The sequence below is a fragment of the Dermacentor andersoni genome, chromosome 2 (assembly GCF_023375885.2).
Source record: "Dermacentor andersoni chromosome 2, qqDerAnde1_hic_scaffold, whole genome shotgun sequence".
In the NCBI taxonomy this organism is placed as follows: domain Eukaryota; kingdom Metazoa; phylum Arthropoda; class Arachnida; order Ixodida; family Ixodidae; genus Dermacentor; species Dermacentor andersoni.
Genome location: NC_092815.1, coordinates 236,085,274 through 236,111,664, shown reverse-complemented (window position 1 = coordinate 236,111,664; position 26,391 = coordinate 236,085,274). Strand labels below are relative to the sequence as shown.

Here is a 26,391-nt window from a genome sequence, read left to right as displayed (position 1 = left end):
CGATCGCGCTGAGGAGGCCATTTGTACGTAGCGGCGTACACAGGCAGCGGCTTGGCAAGTTTGACGTCAACGACGCATTGCATTTGCCGCACTGACTCCTCCTCGGTGCCGCGTTATGCGCCTGCCGTGCCCCGTGCGAACTGGTGGTTTGCATCCACCAAGATGGGCAACAGCCCGCGCTCGCTGGGCTCACTCATAGATGCCTTGGCAGACGCCAATCAAAGGGGGACTCAGGTGTTTGGGACTGAAAATCAGCCCAAAATTAAAATTTTCAATTTTTAATTGCTGCGTTCTCGATTTGCTTCCATACCTATCTCCGAAATTTGATTACAAAATGCCACATAGTTCTTCCATTATCGTGACCTAAAGATGCAATTTGACCCCATTAAATTGGGGACAAATCACGGACGATTTTCGCCGCGCGTAACACGATAACTATGCGGTCTGCCAGCGCCATTTTGGTGTCATTTGAAAGCTAATGTTTCTGGCTTCCTTTATTCGTCAGTCAGCAACATTGCCGGCACTGCGGTCACGAAAAAAAGAACAGCAAAAGAAATTCGTCACATACACTACTATTGGCCACTTTGAGCATGTGACCAAGATGGCGAGTGACTGGCTCCAAGGGCCATGAGCACTCAAACGACAAAAATAGCCGCCATTTTGTTTTAGTCACGTGACTGCGACGCTGGATATGCTGAAGGTCCGACAAAGTTTCGTTCTGTGAATCGTTACGGGCGGAAACGTGGGAGATGCAATAAACTTCAAAAAGCGATTCTGTCGTCGCAGTCGGCACAGGATACCCGGAACTCACCGCTGAAGTCGTGCCGCTGCCGAACGTCAATGCTTCAACTGCTCTGCCGGGTCACACATATCCACATGCCGGTTACACTCGTGTAAGAATTAAACACAGCGTGTCGTAACTGAAGACGAAGTGGATAAGATAAGAGCACATGACAAAAATTTGTCCAAACCGTTTCAGGGGCCCTTTAAGTGTGGCTGCATCGGCACACTTTGTGTGCCTCCTTTGTCTCCGTCAGTTCCCACGCTGTAGCCTTCTACTACCATATTTACTCGAATCCAGGCTGAGCCCGATTGCAAGCTCGCGCCCGCATGTCCGAAGCGGAAAAAAAACAAAAAATTTAGCTAGAAGGTAGGCTGAACAAAAAAGTAAGGGCAGCGTTCACAAAATGAAAACAGCATTTATTTAATATGAACATGCCAAGCTCTGCGTCATCATCACTGCTAGCCTTGTACGCTTGTAGACTTGTGCAATCTCGTGTCTGCGTGCCCACACATGCGCACAGTACTGCATGGCTCGTACATGTCGAAACGTGGCGAGATCTCGGTGAACATTCCTCTGTGTAATCACCCTCTTATCTTTCTTATAACTGTCATCTCCTTATTGCGGCAAACGCAAAAAGCGTCTCCTGTTGTCCTCTCCTATGACAGACTTTTTTCTCATCGATGCTGAAGTCCCACCAGACTTGAACGTTATACCATACCTCTGTGGCTAGCACAACTTTTTGACTGAAAGCGGTGCTGCAGTGGCATCGCTTGTTTAGTGCAATTACGATAACGCCGCACCGCACACCAAAACGACACAGGTCAAAATGGCGATGTCGCTCTTCTACTTTAGTTGGCTACTGGCACGGCTAGTAGCGGCTGCGATACTGACCTTTCTATATGGCGCTAGCTATGCACCACATTTATTATTTTCAATTACAAACTGGCCCGTTATTTAGGATCCTCAAATCTAAGTTGACCCTAGAGAGGCATATGATTATATGAAAAAGCCATCAGCCTAGATTAAAATAAATACGATATATTAAACCAACAAGCTCAAATCGTTACTTTGTGATTTGGTGCTTAACACTGATTCTTTGTCTCTGATACTTAGCCTTCGTTTTTGATCTAGTCATTACACTCGTGACACCCAGTTATACAGAAATAAATATTCTAACTGCAAATACGTATATGCCTTTGTGTTTGATTATTTCATATTAGATTCAATATCCAATACAGTCGAACAGACTGTATCGAACCCGTTTACATCGAGTTATTCTATATATCAAACAATTTCTGGACACGTTATAGTTTCAATGAGCAGACATAACAAAAATTATGCTTACATTGAACAAAAATAGCTGCGACTCCCGATATATAGAACGTTGAGTGGCGGAAAGCGCCCCCAGAAGTGGGCTTTCCCTCGCGGTGGCGGGAAAACCCTGCAGCGCGGTATCATCCAACCACTCTCCCTACAGTGACTGGGCTGCCTCGGACGAGCCGCCGACACTCCCCTGCAAAAAATTATCCTGGTCCGCACACAGCGCTTGCTCAGACAGCCAATCAGAGGCTTTTGTGCCCTCGTCGTGCAAAATGGCGAAAGTTCGAGTTGTCTCGCTGCTTTTCTGGTTCATTGCCTGTCCGCCTTCTGGGCCTTCTCCCACAGCGTTGCTGTGATGAAGTGGCAGAATTCGCCTTTCGTCGTGAAGCTTGAAATCATAAATCGGGTCGAACGCGGTGAGAAGTCGGATGTCCCAGCAGTCTGAATGATTCCGAGGAGCATGCTCAGCATGATCTTCAAGAATAAGGGGGAGATAAGGGCTAAAGCGGCCAAACTCACGACCCAGTGCTCGTAGCGCCCGGCGCATACGCACGGCTGTATACGAGTGGTTCATCCGAAATTCCTTCGGCCGTGCCGGCTTCCACGTGCTCGGTAATGACTAAATTCTGATGAATGCGAAGCAGCCGTTGCCAGTGTTGCCGAAGTTTGGAGTGAGCTGTCAGAATTTCCGGAAGCTGTTGACGAATCAACAGTGGCAGGTTTGTGAGTGCGAATGATGGTGTCGCGACCACGGGAGAGCCCGAAAACGAAGACTGCATTGCCGACATCATACCGACCACAAGTGAAAGTGGACACAATGAGGAAAGCAACAACAGTCCTTTGCCCACATCCTCTGTAGTGTTGGTGCACTCGCACTAGTCCGGTGCTTCTGTGCGAATGCGGAAGGTTGCGGCCTCAGCTGCTGCGACTCCTCAGACAATGAGGAGAAGTGCGTGCGTGGCAGGCAGTGAAACTGCCCAAGCAGAAGAAAATTCAGGACTATTCCATGCGAAGCTAAGATAGTTTCATCCCTAAAGTGATTTTATAAATGGTATGTGCTTTTATGACATCCAATTATTTAGCAGGCTTATATCGAATTATGCTCTATATCGAACTGACAGACGTTCTTTTGCAAGTTTGATATAGCCAGGTATGGCTGTACAGTCAAACCCACTTATTACTATATTCAAGTGCCACGTAAATTTCATTGTTATACCCAATAATTGTTTTAACCGAGTAGCATGAAAAAAGCAAAATAGGGGGATGGAAGAGCTGTTGTGAGAAAACTATAATCGTGGGGAGTCCCAGTGCCCCTGCCCACCAGCTTCCTCCATGCGGCTGCTAATTGTGTTCACTCGTTTGCATTCTGGGTGCTCTGATCAGGTGTAACAAGACATGGCTGTCGGCATTAAAGAATGGCACTGCTATAACAACTGCAAAAAGGGGACACGGGTTCCAAGCAATATGCGAGCTACGCCAAGGAATCGCTTTGGTGGCTCCGAAAGGGGCCTTTTAGAAAATGTGAGAAGGTTGCTACGGCAGCCTGTCAGCTTAAGAAATCCAGAAGAAACACTGAGGCAAGATCGCCACAAGCATCTCACCATGTACTTCTCACTGGCTTATATGAGAAAACACCCCAGAGTGTCTACCAAGATGACATTTCCAAATTCCCTCAGTGCCTTTGCAAAATTCCCGGAGTGATGCAGAACTATATTTTTTTTTGTCAAGACGAGCTGAAACCATATCACCCGATGCTGTCACTCTCTAGTAAACATATGAAAAAAATTTTTAGAAGGACAACTTAATCCAATTTGAATACTAAGGAATAGTGTTTATGTTATTCAAAAAGAGAATAGAAGGGAGGGGTTAGTAAAATGCACAGCAAATAAAATGTCTTCGAAAAAAATTGCAAATCGAGTCGGACATTCTCAAATACGAATAAAAAAGGAGATGCATATCAAAGCAAATATTTTCGAATAAGCTATTTCTATCAACTGATAGCAAGCTCAGTGGTATGAGGACCGAACTTTATCACAACTGAGATTCTCTCTCAATAGCTCGTAAGTCAACCTCAACTGTCCTGACATACTCTCAGCCTGCGCACGACGCCTCGAGTGTTGTGTTTCACTGCTTTAAAGAATTTATTTTGGTTTGGATGAGGGACACTTGCATCTCGGCATCAGCCAACACTTTGTTTTTTGAGCTCAAGCTCCTTCAAAATGGCGGCAGCGCGCTTCCTTTCCCGTTCATTCCTCAATGTGTTGGTCCTTTCTGTTCTTGTACTCCTTCCGCCACTCGTTCGCCCCACGGACCATTTGAAGCATATTCTTGGTCAGTTGCACAGTCCACGTCCGAGTTTTTAAACTCCTTAGGGTCTGCGAACGCATCCGAAAAATTGGCCAGTTGGAAAAAAATAAATGCGTGCCATTTACTGGCGCAAGGGCTCAAACCGTCACAGACACATTCGAAAACACTCTGAAGGCCTGTCAGTAAACGTATTAGGCATATCGGTGCTCGTACTGCGACAGGAAATACCGGGTGCACACGTGTGTAATTAAAGAAGTGGAGACATGAAAATTTTCGTTCATGCGTTCAATTCAAACGTTGCGTACTGCTTCAGGAAGCCCAATACACACCGCGGGATTCATATATACCCGATAAATAATTTAATGATAGCATTATTATACCGAGCTATTTCGGTTTCGGTTTCTGGGCTCCGGCTGATGCTATGATGTCATAGGAGAGGAAATGCAACATGGCTTGGTCACGTGGGTCACAAAAATAGTGACGTAAAGCTATGCTGCGTCGTCCGCTCGCGCATACGCATGCTCTGCCAGCAGAAGTAAACAACTGGCGATTCGAAGTGCATGTCGCGATTGTTATAATTATTGCGAAGAGCGACAACAATGGTAAGAAAATATTGCGGCTTGTGAGAGTCGGTGATTCATTCTGAAGCACCGTAAGCTTTAGCTTTGAAGTGAACCGGAAAAGGCCTAGCGACAATATCGGCGGCGCCGAACGATCAGCAGCGGCGAGGCTGCCGTCGGTGCCAGAGTGACCACTCCTCGGTCGCTGATTGGCCGCTTCGCCTTACGGCTGCCACATATATGGGTCCCGGGCCCGTCTTCTCTACGGCAAGGAAATCTCGCCGTTTGCGAGCAAAACCGCCATCGCAAGGGGGCCCGCGAACGGCAAACGGCGTGCGGAGAGTTTCCGTGCCGGTAACGTGGACGGGCCTTTACACATTGAGAAGCGCCAAGCGAACGAGAGACCGCTCCGAGCTATCGAACTATGCTACTGGCACATGCTACGTCAACTGCTCTCCGCGACAGCATTGTATGTCTCGGTTAGCCAGGGGCCAGGATTAGCTTGGTTACAGTGTTCTAGAAGCCTGTAGCATAGAGAAAGGATTTTTAGAATGACAGGAAGCTGAGCTAGTTGGTTAGGATTCATAATGCAAAGAAGGGGCAATTGCGTTCAGACACGGACACAAGAGGAGAGAAGCGGACAACACGAACGTCGCATATCCTGGTCCCTTTCGGAGTCGGCCGGCTAGTGTTACACTCAACGTGAAAGGCCCCTCCACATTACCGGCACGGCAACTCCCCGCACGCAGTTTGCCGTTCACGGGCCGCCATGCAGCGTTGTCCACTTCTCTCCTCCAGTGTCCGTGTCTACACGCCTTACCCCTTCTTCGCATTAAGAAAGGATTTCTATATGCCTGTCGCTCGGTCATAGTGGAGGCTATGCTCGGTCGCTCGGCTCAGCAGGCTCCGTAATCGGCATTTCATCGCTACTCATCATAGGTCACGTTTTTGTGCTAGTGTGCTACGACGTCAATATTTTCGTTCCTCCGCTGTGACGTCATAACTGCCGCGCTAGCGATGGGTCTCGACTACGAGAAGGAGCTTTTAACGACTTTTTGTAGCCGAATTAAAATTATTTTGAAATGTTTGCAGCGTCCAATACTTCATTGTGGGTGTCCTCGCATACGGAAGCAGCCTACAACATACTTTTTATAGCCTTAAAAATTTGGTGTCCCAACCCCTTTAAGGAATACATACTGTTGGAATCGCACCGCTGGCACGAGTTGTTGGGGTCTCGGTGCTGACGCCCGTTATTGCGAATGGGTCGCAAGCCCCAAGGGTAGCGTTGGCCTGGCGGCCTGGGGCACTGGAAGCATCCGAAGGTCCCGGCAAAGCATGAGAAGACTGGTAACAGAATAACTGGTTTATTCTAACATAGCAAAAGAGCGGCCGGTCAGGTCGACCGAAGTGGAGAGACGGGAGAGCACGTAACTCAACAGTACAAATCGGAGCCTCTCTCCTGGCGTCCGGGGGCAGCTGCTCTTATACCCTCGGCGTCGCGGTCCAAAAGAGAAGGTCACGGGATGAAGGTCACGGGACGGCGCAGCAGGAGCCCACGACGGCGCGAGCGGTTGAGCCGAGAGACCTGCTGAACCGAGTGTAGTGACGCATCGCCAACCGCCCACACGACGGCGCGAACGGTTGAGCCGAGAGACCTCCAGGCTCCTCATTCGGGGAACTCCGCTCCCCGGCTGCCGCGCTTTGACAAGCGAGGGCACACACACACACACGCACACACGAAGACACGTGGCACTGAAACACGCCTGGACACGCTTGGCGGGTAGGCGTTGCGGCGGCGTCGAACAGGCCAAAATGTCCGCCGTTTTGAACAAAGCCCCGGCGTCCGTTGCATCCGCGCCGGCATTACCGCGCGTTGTAGGCGAAACGTAACAGACCGCCCCGCCGGGGGAAGGAGATCCCGAAGGTCAGGGGACTGCATCCGCTGTCCGGAGGGATGTCGCTCGATGATGCTCATAACCGAAGTTGGGCGTCCTTGGGCGTTTCTTGAGCGCAGCGCACAGAGAAGGCCTCGTTCTCACGTTCAGGTGCACACAGGACACTGCAAAGTGACTTCGGGAGAGTTGACATTTTTGTTCTCGTTTCCGGCAAGCGTTAGAACCACGCCAAAAGTCAACCGCTCAGTCAGCAAGCACGGCACAACCCTCACTAAGCCCTGCCAGGCTCTTTCCCCTTTTATACTGCTGCCTAGTTCCTTACAGTAGTTTAGCAGCACTCAGAACGCGTCCACAAATCGGAAAAATTGCACTAAAAAGCACATCATCACTTTGAAACACTACACAAAAGCAATAAGTTAAAAAAAATCCTGCCTCAGGAAGAAAAACATCAGTAACAAGCAATTTTGAGGCTGATTCCCACGTTAGGGGCTTCGACTTAAGCCATCGGCGTTACCGTTGAGACTCCCCTTTTTGTAACGCACCTCAAAGGAATATTGTTGCAAAGCGAGGCTCCAGCGCAGGAGGCGGCCATTTTTGGGAGAGATGGTCTGCAGCCATTGGAGAGGGCAGTGATCCGTTTCAATGATAAACCTCGAGCCAGCTAGGTAACATGACAATTTCTGAACGGCCCACACGATACACGCACACTCTTTCTCGGTGGCGCTATACGCCTGCTCACGACTGGTCAGCTTACGACTAGCATACAGGACGGGGTGTTCTACTTCTCCATTTTCCCGTTGGCACAGTACAACGCCCATGCCTCGCTCACTAGCATCACACTGAACAACGAACCCTTTTGTGTAGTCGGGCGATCGTAGCACAGGCTGGCTTGTTAGGGCGCTCTTTAGGGCGCTAAAAGCTCTTTCCTTCGTCTCATCCCAGACGACTGTTTGCGGCTCTGTCTTTCTTAGAGCATCCGTCAAGGGAGCCGCGATATCAGAGTACCTGGGGATGTACCTCTGATAGTAGCCGGCGACACCTAAGAACGACCGAATATCGGTCTTCGCGCGCGGTCGCGGGAAGTCTCGCACAGCGGCCACCTTTATTTCAGAGGGGCGGCGACGACCCCGACCAATCACGTGTCCGAGGTAGACAACCTCGGCCTGTGCTAACTGGCACTTGGGAGCCTTGACTGTCAAGCCCGCATCGCGCAGGCGGGTTAGCACTGCCCGCAAGTGCGCCATATGTTCCGGCCAGGATGCGGAGAATATCGCTACGTCGTCTAGATACGGTAAAGCGAATTCTTGCTGTCCCCGCAACACTTTATCCATGAGGCTTGAAAAGCAGTATGGCGCGTTCTTCAAACCAAAACTCAAAACTTTAGGACGGAATGTCCCCATTGGTGAAATGAACGCCGCATACCTACTAGCCTCTTCTGTAAGTGGAACCTGCCAATAACCCTTGACAAGATCTAGGGTGGAAATAAACTGAGCGCTACTCACTCTCTCAAGGCGCTCCTCGATGTTAGGGATCGGATAAATTTGATCCTTAGTGATGGAATTAAGCCTGCGGTAGTCGACGCAAGGACGAGGTTCCTTGCCCGGTACCTCAACTAAAATCAAAGGGGAGGTATAATCACTCTCACCCGCTTCAATAACACCGAGCTGTAGCATTTTCTTTACCTCAGCCTCCATAATATCGCTCTGGCGGGGTGACACCCGGTACGCCTTGGATCGTACTGTCTCTGGGGAGGTAAGTTCTATGTCATGAGTAAGGACAGAAGTCCTACCAGGCCTCTCAGAGAACAGACCTTGAAACTCTTGTAAGAGCTGGTGTAGTTCTGTTTTCTGCTCAGGCGACAGCGATGCTTTACTTATTAAGTCACTAATGACTTGATCGGTGTCTTTCCTGTTCGTCACTGAGCCTAGTCCCGGAAGCTCGACCGGAAGCTCTTCTAACTTTCCCGCATCGGGAATTTCCTCTCCAGTATCTGGTGCCCTTAACGCTACAGGCTCAATTTTATCCCGTTCGGGCGTGCTTTGAATACTAGCTTGCTGCGCCTCTGACCCTTTTTCATCGTTCAACAACGTCGGCCCCGCAACTACCGCCTTTGCAGCGAGCTCCCGAACCTTCGATCTGGTTAAGGCCTGAACGCTAGCCTCACCAAACAAAAGCCCCTTCTCGCGCAGGAGGTGATCGGACCTGTTTGAAAATAAGTACGGGTACTGGGGGGGCAGCATAGATGACACTGCGGCCTCCGTCTCAAGTGCTCCGAAAGGTCCTTCAATAAGCACTTTTGCTACCGGCAGACACACGCTATGAGCTTCCACTGCTTGCTTGATCCATGCGCACTCGCCCGGGAACATATCGGGTTCTACGTAAGAGGGATGAACTACATCCATCGTAGCTGCGGTATCGCGAAGCACTCGGCACTCTTTCCCGTTCACGAGGAGGTCTCGCATGTAAGGCTCGAGAAGCTTCATGTTCTCGTCAGTGCTGCATATAGACAAAAACACGACTTGTGTTTTTGTTTCTGGACACTGCGCCGAAAAGTGACCCGGCTTCTGGCACGTATAACAAACGCGCGCTTGCCTCATCTCGAACCGCTTTCTGCGTTCGGCTTCGGTTGCCGCCGTCTCCTTACGTTCGGTCGGACTGCTTTCACTCGCATCCGCACTACGTGTGTCCCCCTTTGCTCTCATGGGCGTGAACTTTGGCCTCTCAAACTTGGAGCCAAATTCACCCTTTTGACCGTCCTTAGCTCCACGAGCCCGACGCGTCACAAACTCCTCGGCTAACTCAGCGGCTCTAGCCACCGTACTAACGTCTGGCCTATCCAAGACCCAGTACCGCACGTTCTCAGGTAACCGACTATAAAACTGTTCTAGCCCGAAACACTGCAGAACTTTCTCGTGGTCACCAAACGCTTTCTCTTCTTTGAGCCACTCCTGCATGTTTGACATAAGCCTGTACGCAAACTCTGTATATGACTCACTTCTGCCTTTCTCATTTTCCCGAAACTTCCGACGGAACGCCTCCGCTGACAGCCGGTACTTTTTTAGCAGACTCGATTTCACTTTGTCGAAATCCTCTGCCTCCTCTCTCTCCAAGCGAGCGACTACGTCGGCCGCCTCGCCGGGTAGCAAAGTGAGCAAGCGCTGTGGCCACGTTTCCCGAGAGAACCCCTGCTTCTCGCACGTTCGCTCAAAGTTAACCAGGAACAAACCAATGTCCTCTCCAAGCTTAAACGGCCGCATCAGGTCAGTCATTTTGAACAATACTCGTTCTCCTGCACCGTGTGCCTGACTTCCATTACGAGCGCGTTCCATCTCTAACTCGAGACGCTTCATTTCCAATGCGTGTTGACGGTCGCGCTCTTCTTTTTCTTTCTCTTTTTGTTCTTTTAGTTCGCGCTCCTGTTTCTCTTTTTGTTCTTTAAGTTCGCGCTCCTGTCTTTTTGCCGTCTCCCTCTCCTCAATGGTCTCAAGGCATTCCGACAGCTCGTCATCCTCAGCTTCTAACTCAAGAATAGCCCTTAGCAGTTCTGGTTTTCTGAGTTTGTCTGAGACATCCAGACCCAACTCTCTCGCAAGCTCCAGCAATTTCGGTTTGCGCAACGACTTCAAATCCATGGCTGCTCTGAATGCTGCTTTCTCTACTGCCTACTATTGTCTTGCCGCAAACTAACCCGGTAGCAACGACAACCACAATTACCAGCTCTGTTTCTAACACTAACAAAAGCCTGGCAAAACTCAGAAGAAGAAAGTCCCGCACTCACCAAACCTCGCAGCCAAGACTTCAGCGCAGTCGTTCCGCTGCAGGCAACCAGTCATCACACAGGGCTCGTTGCGCTGCTCCCGGATGGTCGTTGTGCTGCTCAGCATACAGTCAACCGCATCTCTTCGCTGCTGGCCTCCGTTGTCGCGATCCCACCGCTGCCACCAGATGTTGGAATCGCACCGCTGGCACGAGTTGTTGGGGTCTCGGTGCTGACGCCCGTTATTGCGAATGGGTCGCAAGCCCCAAGGGTAGCGTTGGCCTGGCGGCCTGGGGCACTGGAAGCATCCGAAGGTCCCGGCAAAGCATGAGAAGACTGGTAACAGAATAACTGGTTTATTCTAACATAGCAAAAGAGCGGCCGGTCAGGTCGACCGAAGTGGAGAGACGGGAGAGCACGTAACTCAACAGTACAAATCGGAGCCTCTCTCCTGGCGTCCGGGGGCAGCTGCTCTTATACCCTCGGCGTCGCGGTCCAAAAGAGAAGGTCACGGGATGAAGGTCACGGGACGGCGCAGCAGGAGCCCACGACGGCGCGAGCGGTTGAGCCGAGAGACCTGCTGAACCGAGTGTAGTGACGCATCGCCAACCGCCCACACGACGGCGCGAACGGTTGAGCCGAGAGACCTCCAGGCTCCTCATTCGGGGAACTCCGCTCCCCGGCTGCCGCGCTTTGACAAGCGAGGGCACACACACACACACGCACACACGAAGACACGTGGCACTGAAACACGCCTGGACACGCTTGGCGGGTAGGCGTTGCGGCGGCGTCGAACAGGCCAAAATGTCCGCCGTTTTGAACAAAGCCCCGGCGTCCGTTGCATCCGCGCCGGCATTACCGCGCGTTGTAGGCGAAACGTAACAATACTGTGTCCCATGGCAATAGCCCCTTCACACGCTTGTTATGCTTCACTGCAAAACTTTTGCGTACGCTTCAACAAGCAACATTTGTGTACGGAGGCGAAGCTGACTTTCGGGAACCGGCATTATGTAACACCACCATGCTTTCCAAGCTTCTAAGCCAATCGCGAGGACCACAAAGGCGGAGTCCGTGCCATTGCTGACAGCAGCGAATTCTTTCAATAAAAACACGGCATCCAATGGCAAAAAGCTTCATAGAGAACGTCGAAGCACATAGGCCTAGCGTTGCCACCGTGGTGGCTACGGCTGCCAGCGGATCTGCGTGCGAGAGCGCCGGTTCGAGGCTGCAAGGTAATCAAATTGGCAGCGCGGGTGCCTTTGATCAATGCGGTTCGGACCTGCGGTCACGGCAAAACCTCCGGAAAATCGGATGGCGAAGAGTTCTTACGTTCGAAATTTCGGACGTTCTGATACATTGACTCTATGGGGTACGTGGTGGTGCCGTGAAGCCGTCCCAATTATCGGGAATCCGGAAAGTCGGTCATTGATTGTACACTGGCAACTCCTCCAGTCGACGACAGGGCGTCAAAGACGATTCATTACGATTCCTGTCTGTTACTCGAGCCAGCATTACCTCGACATTCTACCCTTTCAATAAAAGTACAGCTAATTTTCCGTGATAGAGGCACAAATTCCCTGAGTTTTTCCAGACTATTCAAGATCCCTGAGAATTCCTGGTTTTCCCGGTTTTCCCAGTTGGTCGACACCCTGAACTAGTCTGCAGTGATGCTGAATAGAACAATGTCATCAGCAAACTGAAAGTTGCCGAGATATTTGCCGTCGATTTTTACTCCCAAGCCTTCCCAGTTTAATAGCTTCAATACTTCTTCCAAGCACGCGGTGAATAGCATTCGAGAGATTGTGTCTCCTTGTCTGACCTCTTTCTTTATAGCTATCTTCCTACTTTTCTTGTGTATAATTAAGGTAGCTGTGGAATCTCTGTAGATATTTTCTAAGATATTTACGTAAGCGGCCCGTACCGCTTGATTACGTAAGGCCTCAATGACTGCTGGTATCTCAACTGAATCAAATGCCTTTTCGTAATCTATGAAAGCCATGTAGAGAGGATGATTGTACTCTGCTGTTTCTCGGTTACCTGATTAATGGCATGGATGTCATCCATTGTAGAGTACCCTTCCTGAAGCCAGCCTGTTCCCTTGGTTGGCTAAAGTCCAGTGTCGCCCTTATTCTATTGCAAATTATCTTGGTGAATATTTTATAAAATACTAGGAGTAAGCTAATGGGCTGATAATTTTTCAATTCTTTAATGTCTCCTTTTTTGTAGATTAGTATATGTTCGCATTCTTCCAGTTTTTTGGAACCCTTGCAGTCGATAGACACTTTGTATAGAGAGTCGCCAGTTTTCAAAGCATGGTCTCCTCCGTCTTTGATTAAATCGACTGTTATTCCATCTTCTCCTGCCGCTTTTCCCCGTTTCATGTCTTGCAAGGCCCTTCTGACCTCATCGCCAGTTATAGGAGTTTCTGTATCCTGTTCATTACTGTTTCGAATGGAGGTATCCTGACTCCTCTGGGTACTGTACAGGTCAATAGAGAATTCTTCCGCTGCCTTTACTATAACTTCTAGATTGCTGATGATATTACCCTGCTTATCTTTTGTTTTGTCTTATGGTTCGTCCTATGCCAAGTTTCCTTCTCACTGATTTCAGGCTGTGGCCATTTTATATGGCTTCCTCAGTCTTTCTCATGCTATAATTTCGAATATCCCTTATTTTTGGCTTGTTGATCAGTTTTGACAGTTCCGCAAATTCTATCTTATCTCTTGAGTTGGACACTTTCATTCTTTGTCGCTTGTTTATTAGGTCCTTTGTTACTTGGGAGGGCTTGCCTACTGGCTGCTTTGTTGCCATGCCTCCTACTTCAATTGCTGCCTCTGAAGCTAGCTTAGTTAGGGTTTCATTCATTACCTCTCTGTCATCTTCATCTCTCTGTTCTGAGGCTGCATATTTGTTTGCAAGTACCAGCCTGAATATGTCTGCTTGCACCTTTACTGCATCTAGATTGGCCTGTTTCTTCTTGACTAATTTTACTTTTTCTCTCTTCAAATTGAGGTGAATCCTAGTTCTCACTAACCTATGATCACTGCACTTTACCCTACCTATCACTTCTACATCCTGCAGTATATATATTACCCTCTCATGCACATTTTGCACATAACACAGAGTGCTCTCATAATGTGCGAAAGAAGCACAAACTGTTATTTAACAGGGGACTGGCACTCAGTCACAGTGTTTATGTTTCAGCACTTTCTTAGCATTTTCTGTGCAAGCTAATTCGGTTTCTATTCTGCCTATTAAATAAGCGGTCACTATGAGAGACGGCGAGCGTTAGCAGGATCACCATGCTGTTCTGCACATGGTTATTTTTATCACAGTGACATAACAGTTTGAACTCTGGTTCAAGTTATTACACGACACCAGCACACACATGCGTGACCCTTATGGTGATCTCAGTAAACTAGAATTTCCTTTGGCAAATTCATGTTAGACTTTAAGGGCAAAAGCAAAGCTGGACAGTGGCAGCACCGCGGGCCAACACCGGGACCATCACCACTCACCAGGTGGGAGGTGGGCAGCAGCAGCTGTGTACAGATGGCTAGCAGGACAGTGGCAAGGCACTCGCACCAGAGTTGGTGCCCGCCAAGGCTGGCCACCCTCCTGGCTGAACACTAGGGGTACCGTCACCAGCCTGCAACACAGAGGTACCCACCAAGTTTGGACATTTGACAACAAGCAATTCGAGTCAGAATCACCAGAAACATGTTCGACCGCATGCCACAATCGTAGCCATGTGAAATAGTTTGTGCAAAATACAGTAGACTCGCTTTAAGACGAACTCGAAGGGACGATGAAATTTTGTTCATCATATCAGAAGAATAATTGAAAACACTACTAGGTGCATCCAAATATCTTACTTCAAAACAGTAAGTCAAGTAGGCTTACAATGGGGGGGGGGGGGGGAAATGACATAAAAAGCATTTATTTAGCTGAACTTAACAGAAAACTGTGATCAAGTGGTACTCTCCCTTGGTTTCATCCAGTCCATGATGGATATTTTGCCCTTTTGTGCAAATCGGCGAGCAGCCGCAAATGATGTCATCTGACCTGGCCTTCAAAATCCTTCTGTGGCTTCATGCTGCTGGAAAAAGTTCACTAGGGATTTAAAGCAGGCATCTGCCGCGTCGTGAGTCACCGGCTAGACCTTTATGACAATGTGAAAAAGACAAAAACACCAGTCGACGAAACAGAGAAGGGACCCGCAGGCGAGAAGCACATGAAGCGCGAAAAAAGAAGAAATTAAGGAAAAGGAGACGCAGGCGGAGATGAGCTGGCATTGCTGATGTGGTTGAGAAGCAAGACAGTGGCATCTCCAGCTATGCTCTGGAGACGGTAGGCAGCAGCTTCAGGGACCGCGGACCGGAGAGGGGACGTTAGTGAGTTGGCCAGCGACAACTCCAGCTCTGAGCCTCGATTGCGTCACCGTGGCTGTGTTCCGTGGCTCCGGTCCAATCCCACGCTGCCGTAACCAGTTGCTGTCATGCCACGAAAGCAACTGCCTGGCCACGTCAGCAGCCGCCTGGCCCAGACTGTGTCCTGTGCCACGCGGGGTCTGTGCGGAAGACTACAACCTCATCGCCCTCATCGGGGGTTGACGCCCACGCAACATCAGAACCACACAGGCCAATGTCCTTTGCCACGCTGGGCCGGAGTACGACACGACTGGCGATGGTCAGAACGTTCGTTCGCTCATGATGTCACTTTGATTAGTCGAATGGAGGAACAATATGCAGTTGAGGGCTTGGTTCTTTTTATCTGTATAGCTAGTTTTTGGAGTGTCCTGTGTGTGTATACTGTTTATAGTGTGTCAAGGTAGTCTGCTGTTTTTTCTCATTATATTTATTTTAGGTAAATGTTCTTTATCATATCTTAATTGTGTCTCTGTCCATTGCTGGAGCGGTGAAATCTGTGACATGCCGTCTCAAAGGTTATCGGTGCAGGCTCCGAGCTAGCAAAAGTACGAGGGAGCCCGAGGCAAAGCAACCTAGAAAAAAGTCTTGGTGACAGGCGAAGTTAGGAAGGAGAAACGAGGCAAAGCATTGCGGAGGAGGACGGTAGATGGAGGCACCCTAGATTGACCTCCTCTGGCAGTTGCTACACGTTTCGCTTGTGATACGGCCGTACCCGATTTGTCTTGCGATAACATCGTCGTCGTGCACCATACGCTGTGTGCGCGAGTGAAAGCGAGCGACGGTGAGCCGTTGATCGCGGCTCAATCTCGCGTGTGCAAAGAGGAAAGCGCAGGGGGGGGGGGGGGGGAGAGCACACACTGGGGGGGCGTCACGGCCAGAAAGGTCCGATAGCGAAAGGGTTAAGATCAGAAACATGTGCCTCTTTCTACAACGCTCCGCAATATGGCCACGCTGGAGTTTTCAAGACGTACAAATGAATTCGCCACCGCTACTATTGGTGCGGCATGCACAATTTTGTACAAAAGTTTGTTCGGTGCAGTCTTGACTGTCAACGCCACAAATCGCTGCCTTTACGCCCGTCTGGTGTCTTGCAGCCGCTCCCGTGCCCTGGCAAACCCTACAATCCCGTCGGCATCGACTGATACGGCTTGCTTCCTATGACACCAGACGGCAATCGGTGCATCATAGTTGCTGTTGACCATTTGATACGCTACGCCGAAACTGCTTCTTTATAAAGCGCTACAGCGTGGGATCTAGCCTCTTTCATCCTACATCGCTTCATCCTTCGACACGGCGCACCTCGAGAATTAGTCAGCGATAGAGGCCCCACCTTCCTTTCCGAAGTCGTTGAAGGTTTGCTTTTGGAATGCCACATTATTCATCGGACAGGCACGGTATACCATCCCTAGACTAACGGGCTGACAGAGCGACTTAACCGCAAACTTAGTAATATACTCTTGATGTACTTGGCATCTGGTCATGGTAACTGGGACTGCATCCTTTCATTCATCACATACGCGTACAACACCGCGATCCAAGCCACTATGGTATTTTCACCTTTCTTCCTCCTGTATGGCCGCGAGCCTACGCATACCACCGACACGCTCCTTCCATACCGTCCTGGCGCCTCCGAAACTGTGTTTGACATCGCCCGACAAGTCGGAAAATGCCGCCAGCTCGCGTGCACCTTTACGGCACAGCAACAGCAGCATTAGAAAGGAAACCACACGGACGCGCTTCCAAACACCACCTACGATCCAGGCTCTTTTGTGTGACTCTCTGTCCCTTTTCAAATGCCGGGACTTTCCTCGAAACTCGTCCCAAAATACGAAGGGCCTTACCAAGTCTTGAAGCGAACATCCTCATTGAATTTGCTCATTGAGCCAGTCACCACCCGACGACTTGCGCCGGCGTGGACGTGACATTGTCCACGTCTCACGTCTCTCAAGCCCTACCACCACCCTCTGCCTCCCGATTCTTAAGTCACTAGGATGGCTCTTTTTGTCCAGGGGGAGATTGTGAACAAGAAGACATGTCTCGCTGTACAGCCGTATTACCAACGTGCGATTCAGCTCTGCTCGCGCTGCTGTTTGCTGGCGTCTTTTTGGACGGTGCTTTGGGCTACCTCGCCATTCCCGGTCACTATGCCCTTTGCATAAGGAGCTGCTAACAAACCTCTGCTCAGTTGACACTTCGTTTAAGGGGGACGCGGCAATTGAGGTGGTCAAGTCGTAAAAATTTTCTATTTTCAGATTTATTTTTTTCGCGATCTGCGGAGCTTTATTTACCTCGTGGTGAAATATTATAACGAGACATGCGGTATAAATTGAGAAAACAGCACTCTCTTTGAATGCTATCATAAAAAATTGCGAAAAAATCGGGCTTCAGAAGGTCCTAACGCACCGCGGATCGCCAAGCTATCCGTTGACACAGCGCCACCATCTTGTAAAGAGGAGAGATCGGAGCTAAAGATAGCCGGAGCAACGCATTTCTTCACTGAAAAATAAACCAGCAAACGCAAAAAGGAAAATTCAGCATTGCAATTGGGCATAGCAGTCACGTGGGGCACAGGGCGCGCTCCTATTGGCTGTTGTAGATTTGAACTACTGACGAACCTCTCTCGCATGCATTTGCGCATTCCGATCAACGCGATTGACAATCGTGGCAGCTTACACACCTTTTCTGTGATGAGCCCCAAAGGAATAAAGTTCCGAACAGCCCATGTGTACGGAAGACCTTAAAAGGCGTGTAAAAGAGGGAGAGAACTACTTATAGGAGTGGATGCCGCTAAGCTTGTTGACGAGGCACGACTGGCGGACATGGGTGACTGGGAAAGCGCGCCCGTGTGAGGTGCTGATGACACGACCACAGAACACCTATGTGACCATGAGCGATGGTGAAGGCACGTCCGCGAGCGATGGTGACGGCGCATCCACGGGCGATGGTGATGGCGCATCCATGAGAAATGGTGATGGCAAGTCCACGAGTGATGGTGAAGGCTCGTCCGCGAGCGATGGGGACGTTACGTCCGCATGTGGTCATGACGGCAACATCGTGACATTGGCGGAGCAGAAGTTTTCGCGTCAAATATTCAACTGCGGATTTCAGCTCCAACTCCACTAATAAAGAGGTTGTGCAACGAAAGACAAGGGCGGACGTTTTGAATGCGCTGTCACCTGCTTCTGCACGACAGATGGATGCACGATGATCAAAAAGGCAACTAAGGTGCACGAAACTGCTGCAAGAATTCAAAATGCCATATTTACTCGCATAATGATCGCACTCGTGTAATTATCGCGCCCCTGAATTTTGTCGTCAAAATTCGCCCTTTTTTATTTCCCGTGTAATGATTGCACCCCGAACTTGCCGCAGCAATATCTCGTGTGCCAAGTCTAGCTAATAATGATCGCACTATCTGTCGAATGCTACCCTAACGACTCTTCAAGACAAACCAAGCAGTCTGCACGCACCAACCATTCTCAAACAGATGCCCCATTTCATTCCTTTCATCACTTTGCGCACTTCCATGACCAAAAAAAAAAAGATGGCTACACCCAAACTCGCCTTTATTATGTGTAGGCTTTATAATGGCTGTGGTCTACAACAACAAAAAAGGCGCCTTTCGATTCTTCTCGTCTGCACTCGTGGGCACGCAACAAATCGCGAGCGGCAATGATAGCAGCCACGTTTACACTGGTACGTTAGAAGTGTACCCTATTCATACGCCGACGCTTGTAACACGACTAAGATATTCGCCCGCCCTTTGCGGAAACGTGCCGTATTAGGATAGTAGTGAAGACAAATGTCGCAGTTTCTGCAGCATGCCCGCCATGTGTTACTATGTCACTGGCAGCTAAGCGCGCCCATCTGTTTCTGTCCCCTCAAAGTGAACATGGCTAAGTTATTGCCGGAAACTTGCCGATATTAACGATATTATTCATTACTGATATAGAAAAAACTGTTTCAATGCATGTAATGTACTCACGAGAAGAATAAAAATAGCGTTCGGCACATCCAGCTTGCTCGCCGGCCGCCATATTTGTTTTCGTGTCCCGCACTACATACAGGGGCAGCCACCTATTTGTTGACCTGTTGTCATCCCGCAGCAAATGCGAGATGAAAAAAAAATTCTTTATTTTTTTTTTGCAGGAAATTTAAGCCGCATAATGGTCGCACCTCTGAATTTGCGTCAATTGTTTTGTTGAGAAAATGTGCAATCATTATGTGAGTAAACACGGTACTACATCAATATGTAAAGAAAATGTGTCCCCACAGGCAAAGGACTACATCTCAGGTGGGTTTTAGGTGCTCAAAATAAAGATTTAGATGTTTACAACTAACGAAACTTTCTCAGCTTTCATTTTTTGTGGAGTTGCTTTCAGTCATTGCAGTGCCATTTCACAACGAATCAAGACAAAATCTTTCTGTCTATTGCACTTAGATTCTGAAACATTGATGAGTGCTATAAAGTTGTCCATCTTTAATTGCATCTCATAAAAACATTTATAATGGGTGTTTTGTAAGTCATTAGTAAGACAATATGCATAGGAAAGCTAAAATAAATATTTTTACGCTCATTTTGGCATTTAAAAAATAAACCAATAGCTTTACTGCACAGAATGGGCCGTTGAGAACATGCAGATGTGAAAATCTTGGCGAACTTATTTGTAATTACCCGCCGTGGTTGCTTAGTGGCTATGGTGCTGGGCTGCTAAGCATGAGGTTGTGGGATCGAATCCCGGCCACGGCGGCCGCATTTTGATGGGACGAAATACGAAAACACCTGTGTACTGTGGGGTTCTCACCCATGCTCTTGGGACAAAGGAACGACAACACAGTAGTGCAAACAATCACAAGGGCATTTATTGCACCTTTCATAGACTAATGCCTGCTAGCCGAGTTGCTATGCACACAACATGCCGATGGGCGCGCGAAAAATCGCGGAAGTCCGACTCACCGCGACCAGATAATGAGCGAATATGTTCGCCCCATGCTGGGCACTAACGCCTGGTCGTTTGCGCGTACGGTCACGCGAATGGTGCCGCGTTCGAACGATTGTGTTCGTCCATTCCGGGGTAGGCCTCACGAGAGGGTCTCGCAGAGGCATGGATTGGCACACGTGCAGAAGGTCCGTGCCGCTTGCCGAACCCAAACCAAGGAGGAAGAACCTTCTCCTTTCCGTGCCCAAGTAACCTAGCTATTAGGTGGCGTTAGCAGAGCCACACTCGCGCCATCTCTCGCAATGCGCTTCAACCAGACCAACTGCCGCTGGCACCAAGCCATGCGGCGAAGCCGGATTACAAGACACGGGAGCTATGTGGGAAAACAACATATCAGGGGACGCATAAGAGTCTCACATACCCACAGTACTTAGATTTAGGTGCATGCACGTAAAAGAACTCCAGGTTGTCGAAATTTCTGGAGTCCCCACTACGGCGTGCCTCATAATCAGAAAGTGCTTTTGGCAAGTAAAACCCAATAATTTAATTTTTTATGTGTAAATAATTAATTAATTAATTTGGGGATGACCATTACAGGCTGTCAATTTTTATAACTTGAAAACTATAATAGCACAAAACTAATTTCAGTTATGATATCAGCATAACAAATCACACCTGCATGCTAAATTTCACAAATTTATTCCCATAAATAAAAAGATGCGTTTTCATTGCCACATCCCCCCTTAAGTTGCTGCTGATAACGGTTAGCAATGGCATACTACATTTCGAACTTTGCACTATTTTGGTGAAAGTGATGTCAAAAAACACAACTTCACAGACAGTAAGACCTTTGAAACGATGACATGCCGCAGTATTTTCCAGCCAAATGAAACGCTTCATTATCATACGCAGTATTCACTCATGTTCTGCCGATAGCAAAATATACCACACACTTTTGAAAGAATACAGGCTGATGTGCTTGTAGTTTCTAATGGCATGCGATCAGAACCGGATGGGCGCTGTTTCGAAAGACCAACAACAGTCAAATCTCCATATAATGAATGAATCACATGGGACCACCTAAAATCTTTCATTATTCTGAAAGGTTGTACTGAAACCCCAAAATTAGCCATTCTACCCATCAACCCATCAGTTCATAAGATGCCACCATATGAGCTATCCACTAAAACATCGCTGGTCGCACGCGCTGTTGCTATTTTCCATAGATTCCGTCACCACGCACCACCGAAGCACCACATAATAAGAGTGCCGCACATAATTCAGACGCCGACACTAAGAAACCTACCGACAAAAAGGAAGCTCCACGTTGCCTCCAAAGTGCAATGTTTCTTGTTTGTTTTTCACATTCCTTGCCGTGGACACTGCAACTGTCTCACTCAAGGCGGATACCTGAACTATTCCAAAGTGCAAGCACACTAAATGACTATGTTCGGAAAGTGCAAAGTGTGACAATGTGGCATTCCCGTGAGTACGGATGTTGCATTACTCCATGTGCATAGCTAGTACAGCCGCAGGAAGAAGTGCGAAATAAAGAGGCATGCGCAGAATGAAGGGTTAAAAAAGGAAGAGAAATAGATCCGTTGGCAGCCAACACTTGTCAGGGCAGAGAATGCGCTCGCTAAACCCGATGCATGGTCGCCTCCACAATAGATGAAAATCCTCTCCCACGTTTTTTTACTGAGCGCCATCTCAGGCTTTCCAAACATATGCACTGCAGTGTCTGCTTTCTTCGCCTTGTTGTCTGCTTGTCTACTGTTCCGGCTGCCGTGAAGATACACAGAAATCTATGAATCTCCAGATTTCGGATTATCAGTTCGTAGCACTGAGATGTTAACGTGACGTGGAAACTGAATAATGATCGTTATTCCGAAAAGTTCAGTATTCTGAAGTTCGTAGTACTGAAATATTTTTCCATTGAAACCATAAGAAGTCAGCAGGTGATTTCAGAAAAGGTTGTTAATCTGAAAAGTTTGTTAATGTGGTGTTTGTAGTAACAACGTTTCACTATAAGGCAAACTTAATTTTTTAATTACATTTTTAAAGGGACCCTGAAACGATTTTGACGATTTTCTACAAACGTACGGAGTCGCTAGTGTAGGTACTTCTGATCATTAATTGACACATCTAAGTGCTCCGCGTAAAGCGTACAATTTATTATAAGGTTTTAAAAATGCACATTGCTGCCGATCGCAGCACACTGCTCGGCAGAATTTTAAGCCGCCCCTACCCATATGACCGAAATCACCCATATGACGTCAGCGGGGTGAGCTATCCAATGGGCTGACCAGGGTGCTTGATCGATAATCTTTCCAACTTTAGTGTAAACATATAATGCTCGTAATAGTTGGAATGTTAGTTACTTTGTTTTTGTAAAAAGAAAATAACTTAAAGAGAATACACAAGAATAGTTTTTTAGTACACTTGAGCACTTCCGGCACACAGCAATTGTCGTCTGCTTGTGTTACAACGTGCCCTGTCCTTGACGAGAGCTCTGCCATCAGTGTCGGTTTGTCTTTTCGCGAACGCTACGATTCGACTTTGTTGCGTTGTGGACTGCAAACGTAGCGACTGGAAACATCTCAAGCTGCGACATCTTGTCCCTCTGCAAGCCAGTAGATGAGCAGAATGGCTGCAGCGCATTGGACTGCCGCTATCTGATCAGCGCCAGGATTTGTGCGATTGCGGCCGTCAGTTTACACCGGAAGATTACTAACGCAATAGCGTTTCGCAAGTCTGGTATTACGGTAAACGCAAGCGCAAGGGGACAGGGACTGGCCTTGCCCCTTGCGTGTCGTTTCAGGGGATGAACAGAAGCGCAAATGTGAATGGTCTGCAAGGTGCAGCCACCTGGTGGCAGAGAGCTCAACCACACACAGTAGCAGTAACAAAACGTATTCTTCTTTGCTGCTGGTGTAAATTTTTCGCAGGAGTGTAATCGTTAACCCGTTGTTTTCGTAAATGTTTAAAATGCTTTACACTTGGTTAGAGCAATACTAGCTCTTTCTTTGGCTGGTTAAGCTCTGCGCCTACGGGTGGCTGGACCGTGGAGACCTATCAGGCAGCTCACGTACGTCTACGCAAAAGTTCCTTCATCAGCTTGAGTTTATGCCTCCACTGTTCCGTCGAAACCTTAGCTAGTGTGTCATTACTGGAATACCAGACACGTTCGGCGCTACGACAGAATGATCGCAAAGCACGCTGCTTCGATAGCTCTCGCTTGGGGTCGACGGCTAAGCGGCTACAGAGAGGTTTCACGCGGGCGGGGGCGGGCTCCAAAACAACCGGAAGTGGACGATGTGACGTCGCATCGTGACGCAGAACCAGTGAAGGCGGCGCTTAGCTCCGATCGCTCGGCGAACGAGTTGAGAAGGAAAAGCATGGCTAGGGAGGAGGGTAACTTGTAATCGCTTGTAGCTCCATTAATACTTAACGCTTCACTTAAATCGTGGTGCGAATGTTCTACTTAAGCTGTACCCTACGCGTCTACAAAATCTGTCCGAACCGTTTCAGGGGCCCTTTAACACAAACTTGCACTTAGATGCAGAAAAGTGCGAGGATCAAAAATTAAGGTACAGAAAATTCGATTTTCTGAACAAGGTGGTGTCACATCGTAACGGCTGATGCCAGTTAGTGTGTCGTAAATTTTGGGTGTTATAAAGGGCGTGTCGACATAAAACGGACTGCTGATACAACAACCACTTTTCATGGAACGATTGAGTTGGTTATAAAAGTGTTCAACTGTATGCACTAAAGCCCCTTTGTACTGCTCTCGTCCAGTAGTAGACGCCATGAAAGGGCTTTAGTAGCTGTTCTTTCCTATTCCACCTCTTTACCAACCTATGCAAGAGGAAGTGCCGCCATGACGTTTGTGCCTGCCCTTTTTTCGGAAGCTGTGGAACCAAAACTAGGTGGAAGTTCCTCAAAGGGCAGCACACCTTAAAAGAGCGTAGACGCGGTGAAGGAGATTTCATGGCTACGGCTACTAGGAGATGATCAAAAGGGCGGTGGTGGTGGCTTCAATTAATGCCATTTTGGACTTGTGGTCACACCAAAATGTCCGAAAACAGACAGTGAAGGGTTTCAGCGTCCAAAATTTCAAACGTCCTTATACTTTCGGTCTATAAGAATGCATCCAAAGTGAATGTATCCAAATTACCACGAATGTTCAAAAAACCGCTTGTTGACTGTATACAAAGGAACCTGCTTGGTGGCTCCGCTTGGGTTCAGTTTACCAGATATGGTCACTCGAATCTCAGCAGCCAGAGTAGGTGACGTGCTGGTGCCTCGCCAGTTGCAAGCACAAAGTGATGTGGTTCGCAGTGGTGGGACATAGCAGCCACTCTGTGAATCAGCCAGTGCTGACGTCACATGAGCGTCATATTGAACAACAGGTGGCGCCACTCTGTTTCAGCATTCTTGTTATTTTTTTCCATACAGAAGTTCTGTTCTCGCTATAAACGTACTGCAGACAAACAATGATATAACGAGTTCCAGAAGCGTAATCTTTTGATCTAGCTCAAATTGTCTCGCTTTAAGAACAACTGTAAAGAACCATTAGTCTGGGGAACACTATCTTGCTGACCTTGACCGGTGTCGTTGGTTGCTCATCCGAGACAGGGGCACAAACTCGCCTTCGGCTTTCACAGGTAGGTTGCACAGCTGCACAGAAACAACAAATCATAATAGTGCCATTAGTCTCGATCAAGTTTCACTGCTTGGTCAAGCAGTGGAGGTTCCACACTTCGAATTGTGACAAATGTGCGTTTTTACTCTGACAACCTTTTCATTCTAGACTTCCCCAAATTCTTTTCAATGGTACAAGCTCAGAGGCTCAGAGTGATACTACAGATTGAACCACAGACCAGCAACCCAAGCATGCCCAGAGTTTTGGTACCCTGACATCCATACAACTAAAGACACACAAAGGAAACAGATCCATAGTCCTTATATAGCAGTCTTCTCACGTGCATGCCTTAGAGGGTTCCCGACACAAAAATTCTCTTATTTGTTTTTTTCTGCTGTGAGAAGTAGCTAATGACCCAGTAATCACCACACGAAACAGCATTGGCTTTAGAGCGCGACAGGTAATTATTTGGAGCCTTGTTTGTAGCGACCAGTCCAAGTTTTGGTTTGAAGAACGACGAGATGGGCCGAAAAAGGAATGTAAACAGAGCTGGACATGTGATCGCACAAAACTGTGACGTGCGCACGCCGGCGCGCTCGCCGGCGCGACAGCCTCGTCTTGCTCATTCGTCTACTACGCTTGCACATGCTTTGCGATTGGATTAGACAAACTTTATTAAAGGTCCTGCTTTGCGTTGTCCTCGCCATCCTCGTCGTCCTTGTTTTCATCATCCAGCGGCGACTATTTTGCGGTAGTCACCACCAACCACATTTGATTGGATCTACTACAAAGCAGTGACTCGGAAAGTGCGGCTAGCGACAGCTATCAATATGCATACGCACCGGTACAAGTAGTACGAGCCATTCGTCGAGCGCACTTTGGGAATGAAGCATATTCCGGAACAGGACACAAAGCAAGGTAAAAGTCAACACAGCATCAGGCTTGGGGGTACGTAGTCTTGGTGGAAGATCATTGGACTGCTCTCAGCTCGGTTGGTTTTGTTTATACAAGGCATGCACTCGAAATGAAACGAGCAAATCTGGCAGCTCTTCAGCGGAGTTCATGCTAAGCATCCAGCGGTGCACACGAACTCGGACCACTTCTGCTGCTTATCGACACCGACGGTATAGCCAACGAGCAGCAAGCCAAGCGAGCTGGCGATCACTGGGAAACGGTATATAGGCCTAGCTCGTTAGCCGTCGAATCAGAGGCTGACGGCCCCTGCAACCCGTCCACAGCTGGCAATAAACCATCTATATTCTTCAACACAATCAACATCTGCACATTTATGTAGCTGATAAGTGACAATACAATTAGTCTTCCAAACGCCGTCGGTGGTGATGGGAAAACACATTAGCTAGGCGAGCTGCTTCGCAGAGACGATTGCAGTGGCGGCTGACCGCTTGGAAGTAAAAATCACGCCAACAATTTACTATATCACGCAACATTTTATAACATGCACACTTTCGAGGTAACTTTATGAATTACTTCGTGTCGGAAACAAATTTTAGCCGATTTTTGTGCTGCCGTCAGTGGCGAAAGAGGTCAGCATCACGACCAGGAAGAAAAAAGGAAAGACACCAAGACAATCGGAGCAGCGAGAAACTTGCTCACAGGGCCCTCCCCGGCGGCAGCGCAAACTCATGACATAGCGTTTTCTCGGTTGTGTACATTTATTTCTCGTTGTCGATGTCGGGAGGTGCTGCATTTTGCGGTTGGCTGCGCACACTTACCTTAAGATTGATTTTAAATA

The 26,391-nt window shown here is 48.4% G+C and overlaps 1 protein-coding gene across 2 annotated transcripts in view; it reads right to left on the bottom strand.

Moving 5' to 3' along the window:
- Positions 1-26,391, bottom strand: part of LOC126539919 (ubiquitin carboxyl-terminal hydrolase 11-like) — a 205,799-nt gene that overhangs the window by 67,768 nt on the left and 111,640 nt on the right. For both annotated transcript variants that reach the window (XM_050186737.3, XM_055075713.2), the window contains exons 12-13: positions 24,597-24,673; positions 14,142-14,272 (exon numbers count right to left, since the gene is read on the bottom strand). In XM_050186737.3, coding sequence (XP_050042694.1) covers positions 14,142-14,272; positions 24,597-24,673 — 208 coding nt within the window. The remainder of the gene's footprint in view (positions 1-14,141; positions 14,273-24,596; positions 24,674-26,391) is intronic.